The sequence below is a fragment of the Corythoichthys intestinalis genome, chromosome 11 (genome assembly GCF_030265065.1).
Source record: "Corythoichthys intestinalis isolate RoL2023-P3 chromosome 11, ASM3026506v1, whole genome shotgun sequence".
In the NCBI taxonomy this organism is placed as follows: domain Eukaryota; kingdom Metazoa; phylum Chordata; class Actinopteri; order Syngnathiformes; family Syngnathidae; genus Corythoichthys; species Corythoichthys intestinalis.
In genome coordinates, this window is record NC_080405.1 from 54299760 (window position 1) to 54319660 (window position 19901).

The window sequence follows — 19901 nt, forward strand, 5'->3', positions numbered from 1 at the left end:
TTGTTTAATGGCTGACCGCTTGTGTTGCCTCATGATTCACGAAAAATATGTATTGCGATGCATTGCCGAATCGAATCGTAATCGAATCGAATCGTGAGGGCAGTGCCGATGCACACCTCTACTGAGTAGTGTTCAAATATTTTGAAATAAATTGAAATCTGAACATGACGTTGTTTAAAAATGTGTTGCTTATAATTGTGTTGTTGTTCATAGCAACAGCATGCCAAAGCGGATGGCCCTCATCTGCTTCCTGTCTTTGGTCATGGCGATGAGCATCCTGGGGAACCTGCTGGTCATGGTGGCCGTCTGCAAGGACAGACAACTCAGGTAGCACGCCCTTTTACTTCATCCATGCTTACAGTGGAAGGAGTTGAAAAGTGGTTAGCAAAAAGTGTCAGGAAAAGCGTATTGTTGTCTCAAAGGGCTTTGCAGAGGCAATATGATACACAGTCAGAAACAGCAAATGAAGTAAATAAAGATGAATAGATAAAGTTCAAGCCCTAGGCATCCCCCATCCTTGGACCCTCCATGTCGGCAAGGAAAAACTCCAAAAAGTCCAAAAGCTCTTTAGGACAGGGGTCCCCAAACTACGGCCCTCGGGCCGGATACGGCCCACCTCCACATTTGGTCCGGCCCCCTGAAAAATACCAGAGAGCATTTTTTTTCCCCCAATAGTTTTATTTATTTCCCTGCTTTTTTTCTGTGAAGAACCCAGAGAGGGTTTTTTGGTTATTATCTATTTAATTGATTGTGTTATTATTATATTATATTATATTTAGGGCTGTCAAACGATTAAAATTTTTAATCGAGTTAATTACAGCTTAAAAATTAATTAATCGTAATTAATCGCAATTAATCGCAATTCAAACCATCTATAAAATATGCCATATTTTTCTGTATATATATTCTGTAAAATAATTTGTTGGAATGGAAAGATAAGACACAAGATGGATATATACATTCAACATACGTACATAAGGACTGTAGTGGGCATTTCACTCTACTGTCATTTAAATCTGTCTATGCTGTCCTCACTCCGAAGCGTCTACTTTTTCCAAAGCTAGACAGCTAGTGAACGATGCATTAATAATCGAACTTCTTCCTTTTTCATCTGATTTATTAATAAAATGGCCTCAAACCACTGTCCTCTTTAGACCGTAGTGAAACTACAAAAAAAAGTACACAAGCATTGCATTAGCAACAACGTTAGCTTAGTACGCTATACAGGTTCACTAAACATGAACAAAAAGCATCTCATACAAAAAATATAACATTTCACTTACTAACATAATATGTACATTCTTTACAACAGGGGTCCCCAAACTTTTTCCTGTGAGGGCCACATAACCCTTCTCTTCTCTGATGAGGGGCCGGGGTCAGTTTGTAACAGAAAAAGTGTGATGATTGCAGGAGTGCCTAAATGTAAAAATGTATTGTTTTTCAGAAAGCCACAATCAAATAACCCTTTCTGGATTCTTCACGGAACCAAAGTAAATAAAATAAAAATGATATAATATAATATAGTATAATATAATATAATATAATTAGGGCTGTCAAACGATTAAAATTTTTAAGCGAGTTAATCACAGCTTAAAAATTAATCGTAATTAATCGCAATTCAAACATCTCTAAAATATGCCTTATTTTTCTGTAAATTATTGTTGGAATGGAAAGATAAGACACAAGACGGATATATACATTCAACATACTGTACATAAGTACTGTATTTGTTCATTATAACAATAAATCAACAAGATGGCATTAACATTAATATTCTGTCAAAGCAATCCATGGATAGAAAGACTTGTAGTTCTTAAAAGATAGATTTTAGTACAAATTATAGAAATTTTATGTTAAAACCCCTCTTAATGTTTTAGTTTTAATAAAATTGGTAAAATTTTCAATCAAAAAAATTAACTAGTAGCTCACCATTGTTGATGTCAAGAATTACACAATGCTCATGGTGCATAAAATCAGTTGCACCCAAGCGCCAGCAGAGGGAGACAAAAAACACAAGTAACAAGTGGACATGACACTGCTGTAATTTTAATCTGTTTGAGCGGGGCATATGCGTTAATTGCGTCAAATATTTTAACGTGATTAATGAAAAAAATTAATTACCGCCCGTTAACGCGATAACTTTGACAGCCCTTAATATAATATAATATAATATAATATAATCAGGGGTGCACATAATTTTTTTGCCCAGGTTCTCAGAGGAGGACCTGGAGATGTGACTTGGTCCTCATTGAGCTTGAGAGCCGACCCACCTGATGCGATAAATTTATGACAAGCTTTACTTAGAGCCAATTAACTTTGATTAATTATATTGACAGTTAATGCTTGATTAACATCAACTGGAACAACAAAATTGCCATTACTTTGAAGTGAAATGTAAAGAAATAAACATAAAAGCACCAATTCAAAATAAAGGGCATTATGCGGCTTCCACATTAACTCCAACCCTTTTTAAAAGTGGGATGTCCTCCTCATAAGACCTCATTGAACGTGCATGTTTAGCTTTGTAAAATGCGAGCAAAAACACGTTTGTCAGTGCATGTCGCTGTTCATTACCTTTATTCCGCCCTATTCTGCCACATGTCCATAGGGCGAGTGGAGTCCTGTTTGACATCGATAGTTTGCTTAATTGCCACATGCTCTGTTTTTTTCGTGCTTTTCGAAGTTTGGATGGCTGAAATTCTTTGACCCTACATAAAATGCGTTGCTCTAATTGGCGACATTGGGATTCTCACGGCACATTTTGTACCGCATTTCCGTCATTCGCTTCTAGCCATGGTACCTCCTGTAGCCACTTTTCAGCAAAAGTCCTTTTTGTCGGTAGCTCCGGTGACGTCTCTGTCGTCTGTCTGTCTTTTGACGGGGGTGGGGGAACACGGAAGTAATTACTCAGTGTGGCCTGCCTCTTCGACATTTTGAGAAGTTATTTTCTCGTGTCCGCCGCAAATAGAGTGGTCAGCCATCGGTACGCAAAAGCGTATGGAAGCCGTTGAGGGCCAGCGCGTTTGTCTACGTCCAGTACGCATGTGCGGACCACTTATGTGCACCCCTGAATATAATATAATATAATATCATGTAATATAATATAATAATACTGTATTAATTAAATAGATAATAACCAAATAACCATTGCTCGGTTCTTCACAGAAAAAAGCCAGGAAATAAATAACTGTATTGAAAAAAAAAAAAAAAAAAAAAAAAAAATTTTTTTTTTTTTAAAACAATTTTTTTTGTTGTTGTTCAGGGGGCCGGACCAAATGTGGCTGCGGGCCGTATCCGGCCCGCGGGCCGTAGTTTGGGGACCCCTGCTTTACAACAACCATACTTACGGACTAATCTTGTCCAAGGATCATATAAGCACAACACAACGTAGGCGTCAGCCCGAGACGTCGTGCAGCCATATTGAACTGGCAAGAAAGCAATAAACCATGTCGCAAAGCGACCACAAGAGTTCGCTGTTAGACAGCACAAAAAACCTTGCTGTAAAACTTACCAAAAGGCAGAATACTGTCTGAGCGGGACATGTGCGTTAATTGCATCAAATATTTTATCGTGATTGATTTAAAAAATTACCGCGCATTAATACGATAATTTTGACAGCCCTAATTATATTATATTATATTTAAGCCTGTCAAAATTATCGCGTTAACGAGCGGTAATTAATTTTTTTTAATTAATCACATTAAAATATTTGACGCAATGAAAGCACATGCCCCGCTCAGATTAAAATGACAGAAGTGTAATGTCCGCTAGTTACTTGTTTTTTTGTTATTTGGTGCCCTCTGCTGGTGCTTGGGTCCAAATGATTTTATGGGTTTGGGGAGTGAGCATGGTGTAATGACATCAACAATGGCGAGCTACTAGTTTATTTTTTGATTGAAAATTTTACAAATTTTAATAAAACGAAAACATTAAGAGGGGTTTTAATATGAAATTTCTATCACTTTTACTAACATTTATCTTTTAAGAACTACAAGTTTTTCTATCCATGGATCGCTTTAAGAGAATGTTAATAATGTTAATGCCATCTTGTTGATTTATTGTTATAATAAACAAATACAGTCCTTATGTACCGTATGTTGAATGTATATATCTGTCTTGTGTCTTTTCATTCCAACAATAATTTACAGAAAAATATGACATATTTTATAGATGGTTTGAATTGTGATTAATTACGATTAATTAATTTTTAAGCTGAAATTAGCTCGGTTAAAAATTTTAATCGTTTGACAGCCCTAACTATATTATATTTAGGGCTGTCAAAATTATCGCGTTAACGAGCGGTAATTAATTTTTTAAATTAATCCCGTTAAAATATTTATGCAATTAACGCACAAATGCCCCGCTCAAACAGATTAAAATGACAGCACAGTGAAAGGTGTACTTGTGTTTTTCGGAGTTTTGCCGCCCTCTGCTGGCGCTTGGGTGCGACTGATTTTATAGGCTTCAGCACCCATGAGCATTGTGTAAGTAATTATTGACATCAACAATGCGGGCTACTAGTTTATTTTTTGATTGAAAATTTTACAAATTTTATTAAAATGAAAACATGAAGAGGGGTTTTAATATAGAATTTCTATAACTTGTACTAACATTTATCTTTTAAGAACTACAAGTCTTTCTATCCATGGATCGCTTTAAGAGAATGTTAATGATGTTAATGCCATCTTGTTGATTTATTGTTATAGGTTAATAAACAAATACAGTACTTATGTACCGTATGTTGAATGTATATATCCGTCTTGTGTCTTATCTTTTCATTCCAACAATAATTTACAGAAAAATATGGCATATTTTATAGATGGTTTGAATTGTGATTAATTACGATTCATTAATTGTTAAGCTGTAATTAGCTCGATTAAAAATTTTAATCGTTTGACAGCCCTAATTATATTATATTTAGGGCTGTCAAAATTATCGCGTTAACGAGCTGTAATTAATTGTTTTAATTAATCACGTTAAAATATTTGACGCAATTAACGCAGATGCCCCGCTCAGACAGATTTAAATGACAGGAGAGTGAAACGCTTACTTGTTGTGTTTTATGGAGTTTTGCCGCCCTCTGCTGGCGCTTGGGTGCGACTGATTTTATAGACTTCAGCACCCATGAGCATTGTGTAAGTAATTACTGACATCAACAATGACAGGCTACTAGTTTATTTTTGATTGAAAATTTTACAAATTAAAACGAAAACATGAAGAGGGGTTTTAATATAAAATTTCTATAACTTGTTCTAACATTTATCTTTTAAGAACTACAAATTTTTCTATCCATGGATCGCTTTAAGAGAATGTTAATAATGTTAATCCCATCTTGTTGATTTGTTGTTATAATAAACAAATACAGTCCTTATGTACTGTATGTTGAATGTATATATCCATCTTGTCTTATCTTTCCATTTCAACAATAATTTACAGAAAAATAGGGCATATTTTATAGATGGTTTGAATTGCGATTAATTACGATTAATTCATTTTTAAGCTGTAATTAACTCGATTCAAAATTTTAATCGTTTGACAGCCCTAGTTTGTATCATGTGTGTTTTAAATATATGTAATTTTTTTTTTTCTTGGCTACTTTTGGTTTTAATTTGGCTTAAAATCTAAATTATAATTGATTTGCCATCATCACACCGTCCCATTGGGGAAATATGTCACATCAATTACTCCTCCTTCTTCTCCTACCCTTCAGTGTGTCATTTCTTGTTGAGATGATGTTCACTTAATGCCCTTGTTTGTGTCTTTTTGCAACCTTGGTTTCAGTTTGGTAAGTTAGGACAAAGTACAAAAATAAGTGCAGCGGGGTGTACATGCTGGCAGGTGTGTGTCGCATGTAAGGATAACATTCTGGTATGTATGAACAACAAAGTGTACGGCGATGTCTGGCCTCCCCAAGGGGAGAGCAATGACACACCATCTTTGTGTCTTCTTTTTGCCTCATTGCCTCTCGGTCCACAGGGAAGGGCCCGCGCGAACACACGTGCGCACACACTATGGGGGGGGGGGGACACATACTGTAGCAAAGTGTCAAAACGTAAATTAGAAATTTGTTCAAATCCCGTGGGCGACCGTTGCAAACAAAAACATCAGTCATGATTATAATTTCAACAAAATCAATCGAATGACGCCCTTTGCTTTTTCTTCGGCTTTATTTGTCCCACCACTAGTGAGGTAGCAGAGATAGGAAAGAAGGGAAATTTTGTGCAAATTTATTTTAGGGCTGTCAAACGCTTAAAATTTTGAATCGAGTTAATTACAGCTTAAAAATTAATTAATCGTAATTAATCGCAATTCAAACCATCTATAAAATATGCCATATTTTTCTGTAAATTATTGTTGGAATGGAAAGATAAGACACAAGATGGATATATACATTCAACATACGGTACATAAGGACTATTTGTTTACTATAACAATAAATCAACAAGATGGCATTAACATTATTAACATTCTGTTAAAGCCATCCATGGATAGAAAGACTTGTAGTTCTTAAAAAGAAAAATGTTAGTACAAGTTATAGAAATTTTATATTAAAACCCCTCTTAATGTTTTCGTTTTAATAAAATTTGTAAAATTTTCAATCAAAAAATAAACTAGTAGCCCGCCATTGTTGATGTCAATAATTACTTACACAATGCTCATGGATGCTGAAGCCTATAAAATCAGTCGCACCCAAGCGCCAGTAGAGGGCGGCAAAACTCCATAAAACACAACAAGTGAGCGTTTCACTGTGTACTGTCATTTAAATCTCTCTGAGCAGGGGATCTGCGTTAATTGCGTCAAATATTTTAACTAGGGCTGTCAAAATTATCGCGTTAACGGGTGTTAATTAAATTTTTTAAATTAATCACGTTAAAATATTTGACGCAATTAACGCACATGTCCCGCTCAGAAAATATTCTGCCTTTTGGTAAGTTTTACAGCAAGGCTTTTTCTGCTGTCCAACAGCGAACTCTTGTGGTCGCTTTGTGACATGGTTTATTGTTTTCTTGTCAGTGCATTATGGCTGCACAACGTCTCGGGCTGATAATGTTGTGCTTATATGATCCTTGGACAAGATTTGTCCGTAAGTATGCTTGTTGTTTTAAAGAATGAATTAACGCGATAGTTTTGACAGCCCTATTTTATTTGTTATAATTGCTGTAATATTTGGACTATAAGCTATACTTGACTATTAGCCGCACTCACTAAATTTGATAAGAAAAGACGCGCATCAGACACCAGTAGCTCTGGTGTGCTAAAAATGATAATACAGGAATTAATTGAGTTTAACTTCAATCTTTGACTCAACTGGCACCTGAGCTTAGCCTAAAACAATATAAAAAAAAATAAAAAATAAATGAGGTTGTAATTACAACCATAGACTTCATAATGTATTGACATGATGACACATTCCCCATTCACTGCGTCCAACATTACGTTTCATTTATAAGCAGTCGGTCACATGCAGTGATCAAAAGCCGGATTTAAATTGAAGAACTACGAAAGATGTACTGCATACACACATGAAGGATTTTCTCAGGGGTGATTTTTCCAGGGAATCCAGGTAATTATTATATTTTTCATACTATGCACGCATTTTAAAACGTGGGGGAAAAAAGCAATGGGAGAAATTAGCCGCTACTGCATTGGCATTATACTTTGCAATATTTAAATAACATAAATAATAAGGAGACATAAATAACATTGTCTCCTTTCTTGATAATAAACAGTTCTGTGCTGCTCTTTTCATTGATCTTTCAAAAGCATTCGATACCGTTGCTCATAAAACTCTACTTCATAAACTGCAGGCCATAGGTTTAGATGTTAATGCCCTCAACTGGTTTAAGTCCTACCTTACAGACAGAATTCAAACTGTTGCTGCTGACGGTGTTCAATCAAGTCTACTTACTATTAAAAATGGGGTGCCGCAGGGGTCTGTCCTTGGACCACTCCTTTTTACGTTATACATTAATAATATTTTTCTTCCTAATCAAGATTGTAATGTCCACTTTTTTGCTGATGATTGTATTCTATATGTGCCCGGTTCTTCCCCATCTCTAGCTCTGAGTCATTTACAGACTGCTTTTGATAGCCTACAAATATCTCTTCATAATCACAGATTAGTTTTAAATGCTGAAAAAACTAAATACATGGTTTTCTCCACTTCCACCATGACTGACAATAACTTACACGGAATCAAATCCCTAAATGGTACTCAAATTACTCTCACCGATTCATACAAATACTTAGGAATTTGGATTGACAGTAATTTATCATTCAAAACTCATATTCATCATCTAATCCGTAAACTTAAATTTAAACTTAGCTTCCTGTATAGAATCAAAGGCTGTCTGTCAACTTCTAACCGAAAAACCATTGTATTATCTTCTTTTGTTTCTGTACTTGATTATGGGGACATCCTGTACTGTCATGCAGCTCCATCAACTCTTCAACAGTTAAACCCGGTCTATCACAGTGCACTACGTTTCATCACCAATGACAATTTCCACACTCATCATTGTACCCTTTATCAAAACGTTGGATGGTCCTCACTACAATCAAGAAGAAATACCCATATCGTGTTATTCATCTATAAGGCTTTACTGTGCAAACTTCCGAACTACCTCACATCTCTCCTGTCATTCAAATCCAGTAACTACATAACACGATCAGCCAACTACTTAACCCTAAACATTCCATTCACTCGCACTAATGTTGGCAGAACTGGCTTTAGCTACTATGCTCCTCTTAAATGGAATGAATTGCAAACTACTCTTAAACTACAGTCAATCATTCATCTTGGTGATTTTAAATCTCTTCTGTCTGATGTTTTTACTGATTATTGTAACGGTTTCCGTTAGTGTATTTTGTGTTGTTTGATATTTGCGAATGGTTCTTTGTTCTCAGGCCTCTCTTGTAAAAGAGATATTAATCTCGATGAGACTGCCTGATAAAATAAAGATAAAATAAATAAAAAATTTACATAATATAAATGCAAACTTCACTTTTTTTTTTTTTTTTGCTTTTAACCAAGAATCAAGACTCTTTTACATCCATATCTATCAAGAATTCAGGGATTTAACTATTTATTCAGAGGTTTTCAACGTTAAGAGTTCTATGTTTACACATGACGGCCACTAATTTCCTTATTGACTAGCCTCATTGTCGCAATATTTACATAAAATAAATGCTACCGCCATGTTTTTGTTTTTTGTTGTTGTTGCTTTTAACCAAGAATCGAGACTGTTTTACGTCCATATCTATAAAGAATTCAGGGATTTAACCATTTATTCACAAGACTTTTCCACTGAAAAAGCTCTTGGTTTACATATGGCGGCTGCTAATTTCCTTACTGACTAGCCTAATTGTTCGCAGTATTTACATAAAACACTTTTTTTTTTAAACAAGAGACTGTTTTACGTCCATATCTACAATGGGGCAAATGAGTATTTAGTCAACCACTAATTGTGCAAGTTCTCCCACTTGAAAACATTAGAGAGGCCTGTAATTGTCAACATGGTTAAACCTCAACCATGAGAGACAGAATGTGGAGAAAAAAAAAACTGAAAATCACATTGTTTGATTTTTAAAGAATGTATTTACAAATCATGGTGGAAAATAAGTATTTGGTCAATACCAAAAGTTCATCTCAATCCTTTGTTATGTAACCTTTGTTGGCAATAACAGAGGCCAAACGTTTTCTGTAACTCTTCACAAGCTTTTCACACACCGTTGCTGGTATTTTGTCCCATTCCTCCATGCAGATCTCCTGTAGAGCAGTGATGTTTTGGGCCTGTCGTTGGGCAACACGGACTTTCAACTCCCTCCACAGATTTTCTATGCACTGTAAAAAAAAAAGTTGGGTCAACTCAAAATTTCAAGGCAACAAACTTCGATAAAATTTTAAGTTGGAAAATTAAGCTAAATATTTTAAGTTTTGCTTCTGAGTTTGCTCAACTCTGAGTTTTGATTTTTATCAACTCAACAGTGAGTTCTACTAACTTACAATTTTACATTGTAATAACTTCTAATCCGCACTTCAGCTAACTTTTCCCTAAATTGGACTAATTTATAATTTTACATTGTAATAACTTTTAAATGTAACTTGAGCTCACTCTCGCCTAAATTCTAACTTAATATTTTACATTGTAATAACATTTAATCCTTACTTCTACTAACTGTCCTGTAAATTGTACTAATTTATAATATTGTAATGACTCCTCTGTAAATTCTTACACAGAATGCACTTCTGTGTAAGAAGTGTACTTAACCCAAGTAGTTGGGTTAAGTATATACTATATCCAACCAATAATATAAACAATAATGTTTTATCAGATGCATAAATCAAATGTTGAAATAAGTAGAGATGTAATACATACATTCAATACATTTGTTTTATTGAAACTCTACGAGCACCAAATCTCTTCCATCAGGGCCAAGTGCATGCATTGCAAACTAATGAATGAGAGCAAATTGTGCCATGTAGTAGTAGTAGTATCATCAAACATGCAACAGCAGTCCCTGTGGATGCAGGGCCAGGTTGGACCTCTGTGATGTAGTCGATAGTGTTTCAGTAGAACAGCATCAACGGCGTAGGTAAACTTGCACAACTTGCACTGCATTAATTTCAATCTGAAAAAAGAAAAATGACAATTTGCTGGGGATTAGTAAAGCAGTCAGCAAGAATTTTAAACATTTTACCAATTTAATGACAATCATGTCAACACTGTAAACTAAAGACGAGGGACTATAGTTGACAAGACTAATAATATAATATTTTCCCATTTTAAATTTTTAATACAGGACAGGACAGTCACATAAGTCAGCAGTCAGTATAAAATTGATCCAAATACATGCATTTCAACGTTTTCAAACAACGTGATTCAGTATAACCAGGACGAACAATGGAAATTCAAATTTTAACTTAAACACACACACACACCGTTGATGGTCTGACCGTCACACCCCCGTAAACATACCTGAGACAAAGCATTGCTGACGTGTCGTGAGCATTTTCTAACATGCCCGCCTATGTCTGATGCTGTGACGAAGGCACATTTATGAAAGATGAAATGAAATGTCGGCTAACGTTGCAACCGCAATTTTGAGTTAAACATGGATTAACACAATAGCAGTCAGTCAGAAGACAACATGCCGTCATATTTGAATAGGATTTGCCCAGACAAACTAAGGTTACTGCCTGGCTTAAGTACTACAGCCCTCCTATAGCATCAGGTAGCCGCTATAACTGCTAAGGACCGAAAAGCCTTGTGTTTAAATGTTAAAAATGCGTAGGTCGCTTTCTCCATTACGAAACAACTCAAAATTCCCGAATGATTTAACGTTAAAATAAATGAAACGTTGTTTAGAACTTACCTATGCAGACTTCAGTCCTAGACAGCAGCAGCAGCAACAGCAGCACACAGCCAACAAAAAAGTGAAAAATGCCAACTTGGAAAGTTGGCTTTCCCGCATTTCACAATAAAGAAAAATGGGTTGGCAGAACTTTCGTCCTTTGTATTGAACCACAACGTATGGACTTAAGTATTAACAACTCACCACATTATTTTGGAGCATACAACTGTTTTGCTTCGTTGTGCTAATTTAGATTATTGTCTTAAATGTCAATAACATATATTTTCAAGTTTTACCAATGTAAATTACTGTTTTAGGCCAAAAAATACAACTTATTTTTTTTGCAGTGTGGGGTTGAGATCTGGAGACTGGCTAGGCCACTCCAGGACCTTGAAATGCTTCTTATGAAGCCGCTTCTTTGTTGCCCTGGCTGTGTCTTTGGGATTATTTTCAAGCTGAAAGACCCAGCCACGTCTTAACTTCAATGCCCTTGCTGATGGAAGGAGATTTTCCCTCAAAATCTCTTGATACATGGCCCCATTCATTCTTTCCTTTACACAGATCAGTCGTCCTGGTCTCTTTGCAGAAAAGCAGCCCCAAACAATGATGTTTCCACCCCCATGCTTCACAGTGGGTATGGTGTTCTTTTGATGCAATTCAGGATTCTTTCTCCTCCAAACACGAGAACCTGTTTTTCTACTAAAAAGTTCTATTTTGGTTTCATCTGACCATAGCACATTCTCCCAGTCCTCTCCTGGATTTATGCTGCTGTGGAATCTTTTTTGTACTTATGTCTAATACTCTGTCAATGTTTACAATTGGTACTTAAGGGTTTTTATTATATGGGTTTTGCACTTTACCAACTTAGTTGTATGGATGCTCCAAACAAAGTTTTGTTGTGCTTTTTGCAACAATGACAATAAATATTCTGAATCTGATCATCCAAATGCTCTCTAGCGAACCGTAGATGGGCCTGGACGTGTACTTTCTTCAGCAGGGGGACACGTCTGGCAGTGCAGGATTTGAGTCCCTGGCGGCGCATTGTTTTACTGATAGTAGTTACTGTGGTCCCAGCTCTCTGTAGGTCATTCACTAGGTCCCCCAGTGTGGTTCTGGGATTTTTGCTCACCGTTCTTGTTATCATTTTGACGCCATGGGGTGAGATCTTGCATGGAGCGCCAGATCGAGGGAGATTATCAGTGGTCTTGTATGTCTTCCATTTTCTAATAATTGCTCCCACAGTTGATTTCATTACACCAAGCATTTTACCTATTGCAGATTCAGTCTTCCCAGCCTGGTGCAGCTCTACAATTATGTCTCTGCTGTCCTTCGACAGCTCTTTGGTCTTGGCCATAGTGGAGTTTGGAGTGTGACTGACTGAGTTTGTGGACAGGTGGTCAGATGAGACCAAGATTGAGCTTTGTGGCAACAAACAATCTAAGTGGGTCTCAAACACTCTAAGTGGGTCTGGCGTGCCATGAAAGATGCGCATGCTGAAAAGCACCTCATACCCACTGTGAAGTATGGGGGTGCGTCAGTGATGCTGTGGGGCTGTTTCGCTTACAAAGGCCCTGGGAACCTTGTTAGGGTGCATAGCATCATGAATGCTTTGAAATACCAGGACATTTTAAATCAAAATGTGTTGCCCTCTGCCCGAAAGCTGAAGATGGGTCGTCAGTGGGACGTTTCGCCAATGTAGACATTTTGGCAAAACGCCGGAACATATGTCCTCCACACCATTCTCACCTTTTTAACATCTGACCCATTTTCATGCCTGAATTTAAAAAGACGTCAATGTTGTGGAAGTGGGAAACACACCACTAATTTTGCTACTGAAAGTCCGATCTGCATCACTGTTAGCATAACATTAAGCTGTGTGAACTTGCAAACCTGCAAAACTCGAGTAGGACGCTGCTTCGAGAGAGGTGTCATTCTGTTTGTGTTTACTACTGTTAACGTTAATTAAACTTTGAAAAATACGGTGTACTCTCTTGGAAACTATAGAACCATATAAACTTGAGCAAGAAGCTGCTTAGAGAGAGATGGGTGCTGCGTAGCCTTATCTGTTGCTCTCACAACACAACATAGGCTAATCATAATTAACTATGTACATTTTTGGATGCCTCGAGCTACCCATAGTGTAGCGATTGACTGGTCGAAGGAGATCAATATAACGAGCACCCCTGATTTAGCATTTTTATTAATTAGGTTTATATTCGTGAGAAATGTAGCCCTGACCTCCGTTCACCCAATCTGTTTGGTCTTATTAATGTATCGTCCCCAGCAACAAGTGTACATGCAGGTTATGCTTTAATATCGTCCCTACCAATGTTGAGAACAAACCTATGCACTTGATCTTTAGTTTATCCCTTCTTGCAATTCATTTCAATGAATTCTTCTCAAAACATTACTTTGTCCATCCCAGTCGTGAGGAATATTTCTATTTTATTTATTTAGAATAAAACCGTTTCTCTTCCCTCTGCTGTCATCATTAAAAAACCTGCAGTGTGAGTAACAAACAAAAAGCTTGACGTGGGTGTGCGTTTTGTTAATAGCAGCTTCATATTGCACATGACTCAACAATTCAGCCTGCATGAGTCAGGGTTGCATCATGGGAGGGCTCATTTGCGCCGAGACCCCCGACCCGCTATATATTGTTAACATTGGCCACAGCGTGACAAAATGGATCATCATTTGTGTGTGTGTCGTTGGTAGGAAAATTAAGACCAACTACTTCATCGTGTCCCTGGCCTTCGCCGACCTGTTGGTTTCGCTGCTGGTGATGCCGTTCGGCGCCATCGATCTGGTGCACCAGCAGTGGATCTACGGCGAGACCTTCTGCCTGGTGCGCACCTCGCTGGACGTTCTGCTCACCACCGCCTCCATCATGCACCTGTGCTGCATCGCCCTCGACAGGTAGGGATCAAGTTTACAAGGAAGGCATCACCTTGGTTTGCCCAGGTTATGAATAAAATCCGATAACATTATCAAAAATTGGGCCTGTTCACGTAATTTTCAGAAGATCGGAATTGAGTAAAAAAAGATTCTCCCACTAGAAATCATGGAGTCTCAAATTTTCATCGTAGGCGCATATCCACAGTGAGAGCGATAATCTAAAAAGAAAAATCCAGAAATCACAATGCATGATTTTTTAAAGGGATCCTCTGTTTTTAAGACAAGTAATTCTTAAAAGATACATGTTAATATGAGTTATAATAATTTGATATAAAAACCCCTCTTAATGTTTTTGTTTTAATAAAGTTTGTAAAGTTATTTTAAGTGATGGGTCGCCATACTTGTTACGTCGGAGTGCGTGACGTCACTGGTCCCGTTGTGGAAATTCCAGCATGTCACTCGTTAGCTTTCCCAACATATCGTCAGTTCTACCCTTCCTATTTGAACCAGATCTGAAAAGTGAAGAGCAGGACAGCACTGTCGGTCGTTCACAAGACGAGCTTCAGGGAAAAATGCGTGCAGCAAATACCTGATAAGACAAAAGTTGGGCAAAACTGGTGATGCGAGAGAGTCCTGTTGGGAGTGAGAGTGTATGCTGTCCGGTTTTATTAGCAGATATTCAAGATAAGCATATTGCGTTTTCAAACTTATCCCAATATAATTATGTAGATTGTTAGCATCCAGAGCTGTCGTGTGCTTACAGTACAGGCCAAAGAGCACACCTTGTGTAATCCATGTCTTGTACATTGTAACGCGTGGTAGGTAGGATACGTGTATAAAAGTACCAAAAAGGGGAGAAACTTCCACTTATGCACATTTATTCACAAAAAAATAATATTTCCACCTTGACCACTCTTCACTCGGGAGCTCAGCAAACACGCGTTCCCTGACGAACTCCCAACATTGTTGTAAGGTCCACGTCAGAGTCACTGTCGTCACTGTAGCGTGCCATAGTGCTTTAATTATTTAGTATGATTTGGGGAAAACTCCCACGAAGAATAGTCAACAAAAAAGATAGCAATAGTAATCCATATCTGCGTTTTTTACTCACTCGAAGATCCAGGAATTAGACCGATACCATGGCAATGTCGCAGCCGCGATTAGGCCGTCGATTCCACAAAATTGACTGATCCGAAAAGCCGCTGTGGGACTGACGAATAAAAAAAAATGGACGGATCCGAAACCAATACTTCAGACGCGGTGGGACCGTCGGATCCAGAAAATAGACGGATCCCTTACTTGACTGAGGATCCAGGAAAAATGTTCGGGTGCTAGTTGTAACGCGTGGTGGGTAGGATGCGTGCATACAGGGACCAAAAAGGGGGAGAAGCTTCCACTTATGCACATTTATTCAGTAAAACCACCTTGACCACTCACTTCACTCTCCTTGTTTCCATTTGACCGGAAATTTCATCCAAAAGCAGCACATCGTGGCATTTTACTTCGCGAGTTTAGGCAGCAATAAGCAATTGTTGAAAACGTAAGATACCAATGACGTCATCACTGCGAGCCCGCAAACCATGGCGCCAACTAACGGTCAAAATATGGACTAAATATTATAAAATTTTGCCATTGATTTAACATTTTATGTGTTTCAAACAAAATATTGTTGTACAAGAGAACAATTGTGGTTTATTAGAGCCTACATGTATTTAAGTTAGAGGATCACTTTAAAGCAATTTATTTGTGTGATACAGCTGTACATAACTATTTGAACACCTTTCGATCAGCTACAATTCTGACCCTGAGAGACCTGTTAGTCTGCCTATTAAAAGTTTCCCTCCACTCCTTGTATTATCCTGAATCAGATGCACTTGTTGTAGATCAATGGCAGCATAAAGAGACCTGTCCACCCCAAACAATCAGTAAAACTCAAACTAGTAACATGGTCAAGACCAAAGAGCTGTCCAAAGAAAACAGAGACAAAATTGTTCACCTCAGCAAGGCTGTGAAGGGCTACTGAGCAAATTGCTAAGCAGCTTGGTGAAAAAAGTTGTTTCATCACTGTTGAATAGAGTTGGGAATCTTTGGGCACCTAACGATTCAATTACGATTACGATTCAGAGGATATGATTCGATTATAAATCGATTATTGATGACACCCCCCCACACACACATTTTAGGCTTCAAACAAAGATATGAAATTTATTTTTTTTTGTCAAGAATCAACAAGTGGGACACAATCATGAAGTGGAACAACATTTATTGGATAATTTAAACTTTTTTAACAAATAAAAAACTGAAAAGTGGGGCGTGCAATATTATTCGGCCCCTTTACTTTCAGTGCAGCAAACTCACTCCAGAAGTTCAGTGAGGATCTCTGAATGATCCAATGTTGTCCTAAATGACCGATGATGATAAATAGAATCCACCTGTGTGTAATCAAGTCTCCGTATAAATGCACCTGCTCTGTGATAGTCTCAGGGTTCTGTTTAAAGTGCAGAGAGCATTATGAAAACCAAGGAACACACCAGTCAGGTCCCAGATACTGTTGTGGAGAAGTTTAAAGCCGGATTTGGATACAAAAAGATTTCCCAAGCTTTAAACATCTCAAGGAGCACTGTGCAAGCCATCATATTGAAATGGAAGGAGCATCAGACCACTGCAAATCTACCAAGACACGGCCGTCCTTCCAAACTTTCTTCTCAAACAAGGAGAATACTGATCAGAGATGCAGCCAAGAGGCCCATGATCACTCTGGATGAACTGCAGAGATCTACAGCTGAGGTGGGAGAGTCCATAGGACAACAATCAGTCGTACACTGCACAAATCTGGCCTTTATGGAAGAGTGGCAAGAAGAAAGCCATTTCTCAAAGATATCCATAAAAAGACTCATTTAAAGTTTGCCACAAGCCACCTGGGAGACACACCAAACAAGGTGCTCTGGTCAGATGAAACCAAAATTGAACTTTTTGGCCACAATGCAAAACGATATGTTTGACGTAAAAGCAACACAGCTCATCACCCTGAACACACCATCCCCACTGTCAAACATGGTGGTGGCAGCATCATGGTTTGGGCCTGCTTTTCTTCAGCAGGGACAGGGAAGATGGTTAAAATTGACGGGAAGATGGATGCAGCAAAATACAGGAACATTCTGGAAGAAAACCTGTTGGTATCTGCACAAGACCTGAGACTGGGACGGAGATTTATCTTCCAACAGGACAATGATCCAAAACATAAAGCCAAATCTACAATGGAATGGTTCAAAAATAAACGTATCCAGGTGTTAGAATGGCCAAGTCAAAGTCCAGACCTGAATCCAATCGAGAATCTGTGGAAAGAGTTGAAGACTGCTGTTCACAAACACTCTCTATCCAACCTCACTGAGCTCGAGCTGTTTTGCAAGGAAGAATGGGCAAGAATGTCAGTCTCTCCATGTGCAAAACTGATAGAAACATACCCCAAGCGACTTGCAGCTGTAATTGGAGCAAAAGGTGGCGCTACAAAGTATTAACGCAAGGGGGCCGAATAATGTTGCACGCCCCACTTTTCAGTTTTTTATTTGTTAAAAAAGTTTCAATTATCCAATAAATTTTGTTCCACTTCACGATTGTGTCCCACTTGTTGTTGATTCTTGACAAAAAATTAAAATTTTATATCTTTGTTTGAAGCCTGAAATGTGGCGAAAGGTTGCAAGGTTCAAGGGGGCTGAATACTTTTGCAAGGCACTGTAGTTAAAAAAACTGTAAAAAAAAAAAAAAAAAAAAAAAAAATTTTAAAGCCTCGCAGGCTTAAATAAACGACTATTTCAGTATCAAGTTAACAGTTAAAAATAATAGATAATATACTCAAATCCCCATTCTGTATCAGCAGCTTTAAACTACATTCAATTAATTTAATGTGGTCAATCAACCGTTAAAGTCTTTAAAATTGCTCCTGTTATTCCATAATTACCCTTTTGTCTACTTTCGACATGTGAAAGTTTTTAAACTATTTTAAAGATAGATTCAGGTCAATATTTTACCGATTTAGGAGTATTTTAGATAAAAAGTTAATTTGCGTCTGATGGGGGGCCAACTTCACGGAGGTTACGAAAACCTATGAATATTTGGGTAGTTTTAGTTAAAGCAGACACTGTTTTTTCATCTGTGTGATTTTGACAAAATCAGATTACATTTGATGATTTTATGCAGAAATGTGAGAAATTTCAGAAGGTTCCGGTACTTTTTCATACTACTGTATTTTCTTCACTGTATTACTTTACATGCTGACTTTGACAGTAATATAGTCATCAATTGCAGCCAATCGAGTTATTTTTAAGAGACAAAAGGTATTTCAAGAGTGATGCTAAGAGAGTGCAAATCATCACAATTTGGTGATTTTGAACCAAGACACTCTGAGCAACGGTTATCATTCTAAGATAATCGGTCTGATGAGCCTTACAGTATCGCCTTTGGAGGAGAATGCTGGTGATGAGTCGAGGTCCAGATGGGTCACCGTACAATCTGGCAAGCGGCGATCCGGCACCCTCGCTCGCGACACATGTCACATGCGACATCTGTCGGAGCGTTCGCTCCGGATGAATTTTCCCTCCCGTGTGAAATGATGGAATTCACTGGGAGAGAAAAGCCCTTTGGTCTTCTGCCGTGTCACATTCCCCTGACTGCTGATGAAAACATGATGAAACGCTGTTCTGCGTCACTGAAAATTTGTCGCGTTTTTATGAATAGTTTTAAACAAGCAAAAGAACCGAGACAGGAAATGAACTCTTAGTTAAGTTCATTGGACTGTGGGGGAAGAAGGCATGATCTTGGTCTTAACCATGCAGCTGCCTCCAAACCCCCGGAAGAGCCTGTTCCCAATTCATTTTGAGGTAATCAGTCTTTATTAGTCTCCGTCAGATCCCCGCGCTCCTCATCATGTCTCATCTTCCCTCTTGCCGCCATTTTCTTCATTATGCTTGGATGTTTCTCACCAGTTACATGAAAACTGTCACCGTGTATGAAGATGTCAAGCTCTGAATTTTTGACATTAGGCTTTAGAGTTGTCGATAAAAACTTTTTAAACGATATCCCAATATTGTCCAATTCCAAAAATCATTTCAAACCGATATTTATATATGCGGTCGTGGACTTAAAATATTATGGCTAATCATAAACTTCATAATGGTATTGACGGGTCAGATCAGTCATGTACTGCGGCTCGCCTTCAAGTAGGGGGCCACCCACATGAAGAGGAGCTATTCACAAACAGGCACGCAGCGATCTAACGCCGGATTTCTGTTGAAAAAGTACGAAAGCTGTACTGCATACAAACGGGAAGGATTGTCTCACGAGTGATTTGTTCGAGGATTCAAGGTAATTATTATATTTTTCGTACCATGCATACATTTTGAAACGTTGTGAAAAAAATCGATGGGAGAAATTAGCCGCTACTGCATTGGCATCATAGTTCGCGATATCTACGTAAAATAAATGCTAACTGCATGTTTTTTTGCTTTTAACCAAGAATAGAGACTGTTTTACGTCCATATTTATAATATAAGAATTCAGGGGTTTAAGCATTTATTCACAAGAATTTTCTATGAAAAAAGCTATGTTTACATCAGGCGGCCGCTAGCTAAATTCACTAACAGACTAGCATTGTA

At 37.8% G+C, this 19901-nt stretch overlaps 1 protein-coding gene across 2 annotated transcripts in view; it reads left to right on the top strand.

The window, feature by feature from the left end:
• Nucleotides 1–19901, top strand: part of htr4 (5-hydroxytryptamine receptor 4) — a 197369-nt gene that overhangs the window by 116619 nt on the left and 60849 nt on the right. For both annotated transcript variants that reach the window (XR_009064886.1, XM_057851113.1), the window contains exons 3-4: nucleotides 214–327; nucleotides 14071–14271. Coding sequence is in view for 1 of the 2 variants with exons in the window: in XM_057851113.1 (XP_057707096.1) it covers nucleotides 214–327; nucleotides 14071–14271 (315 nt within the window). In the remaining variant the exon portion in view is untranslated. The remainder of the gene's footprint in view (nucleotides 1–213; nucleotides 328–14070; nucleotides 14272–19901) is intronic.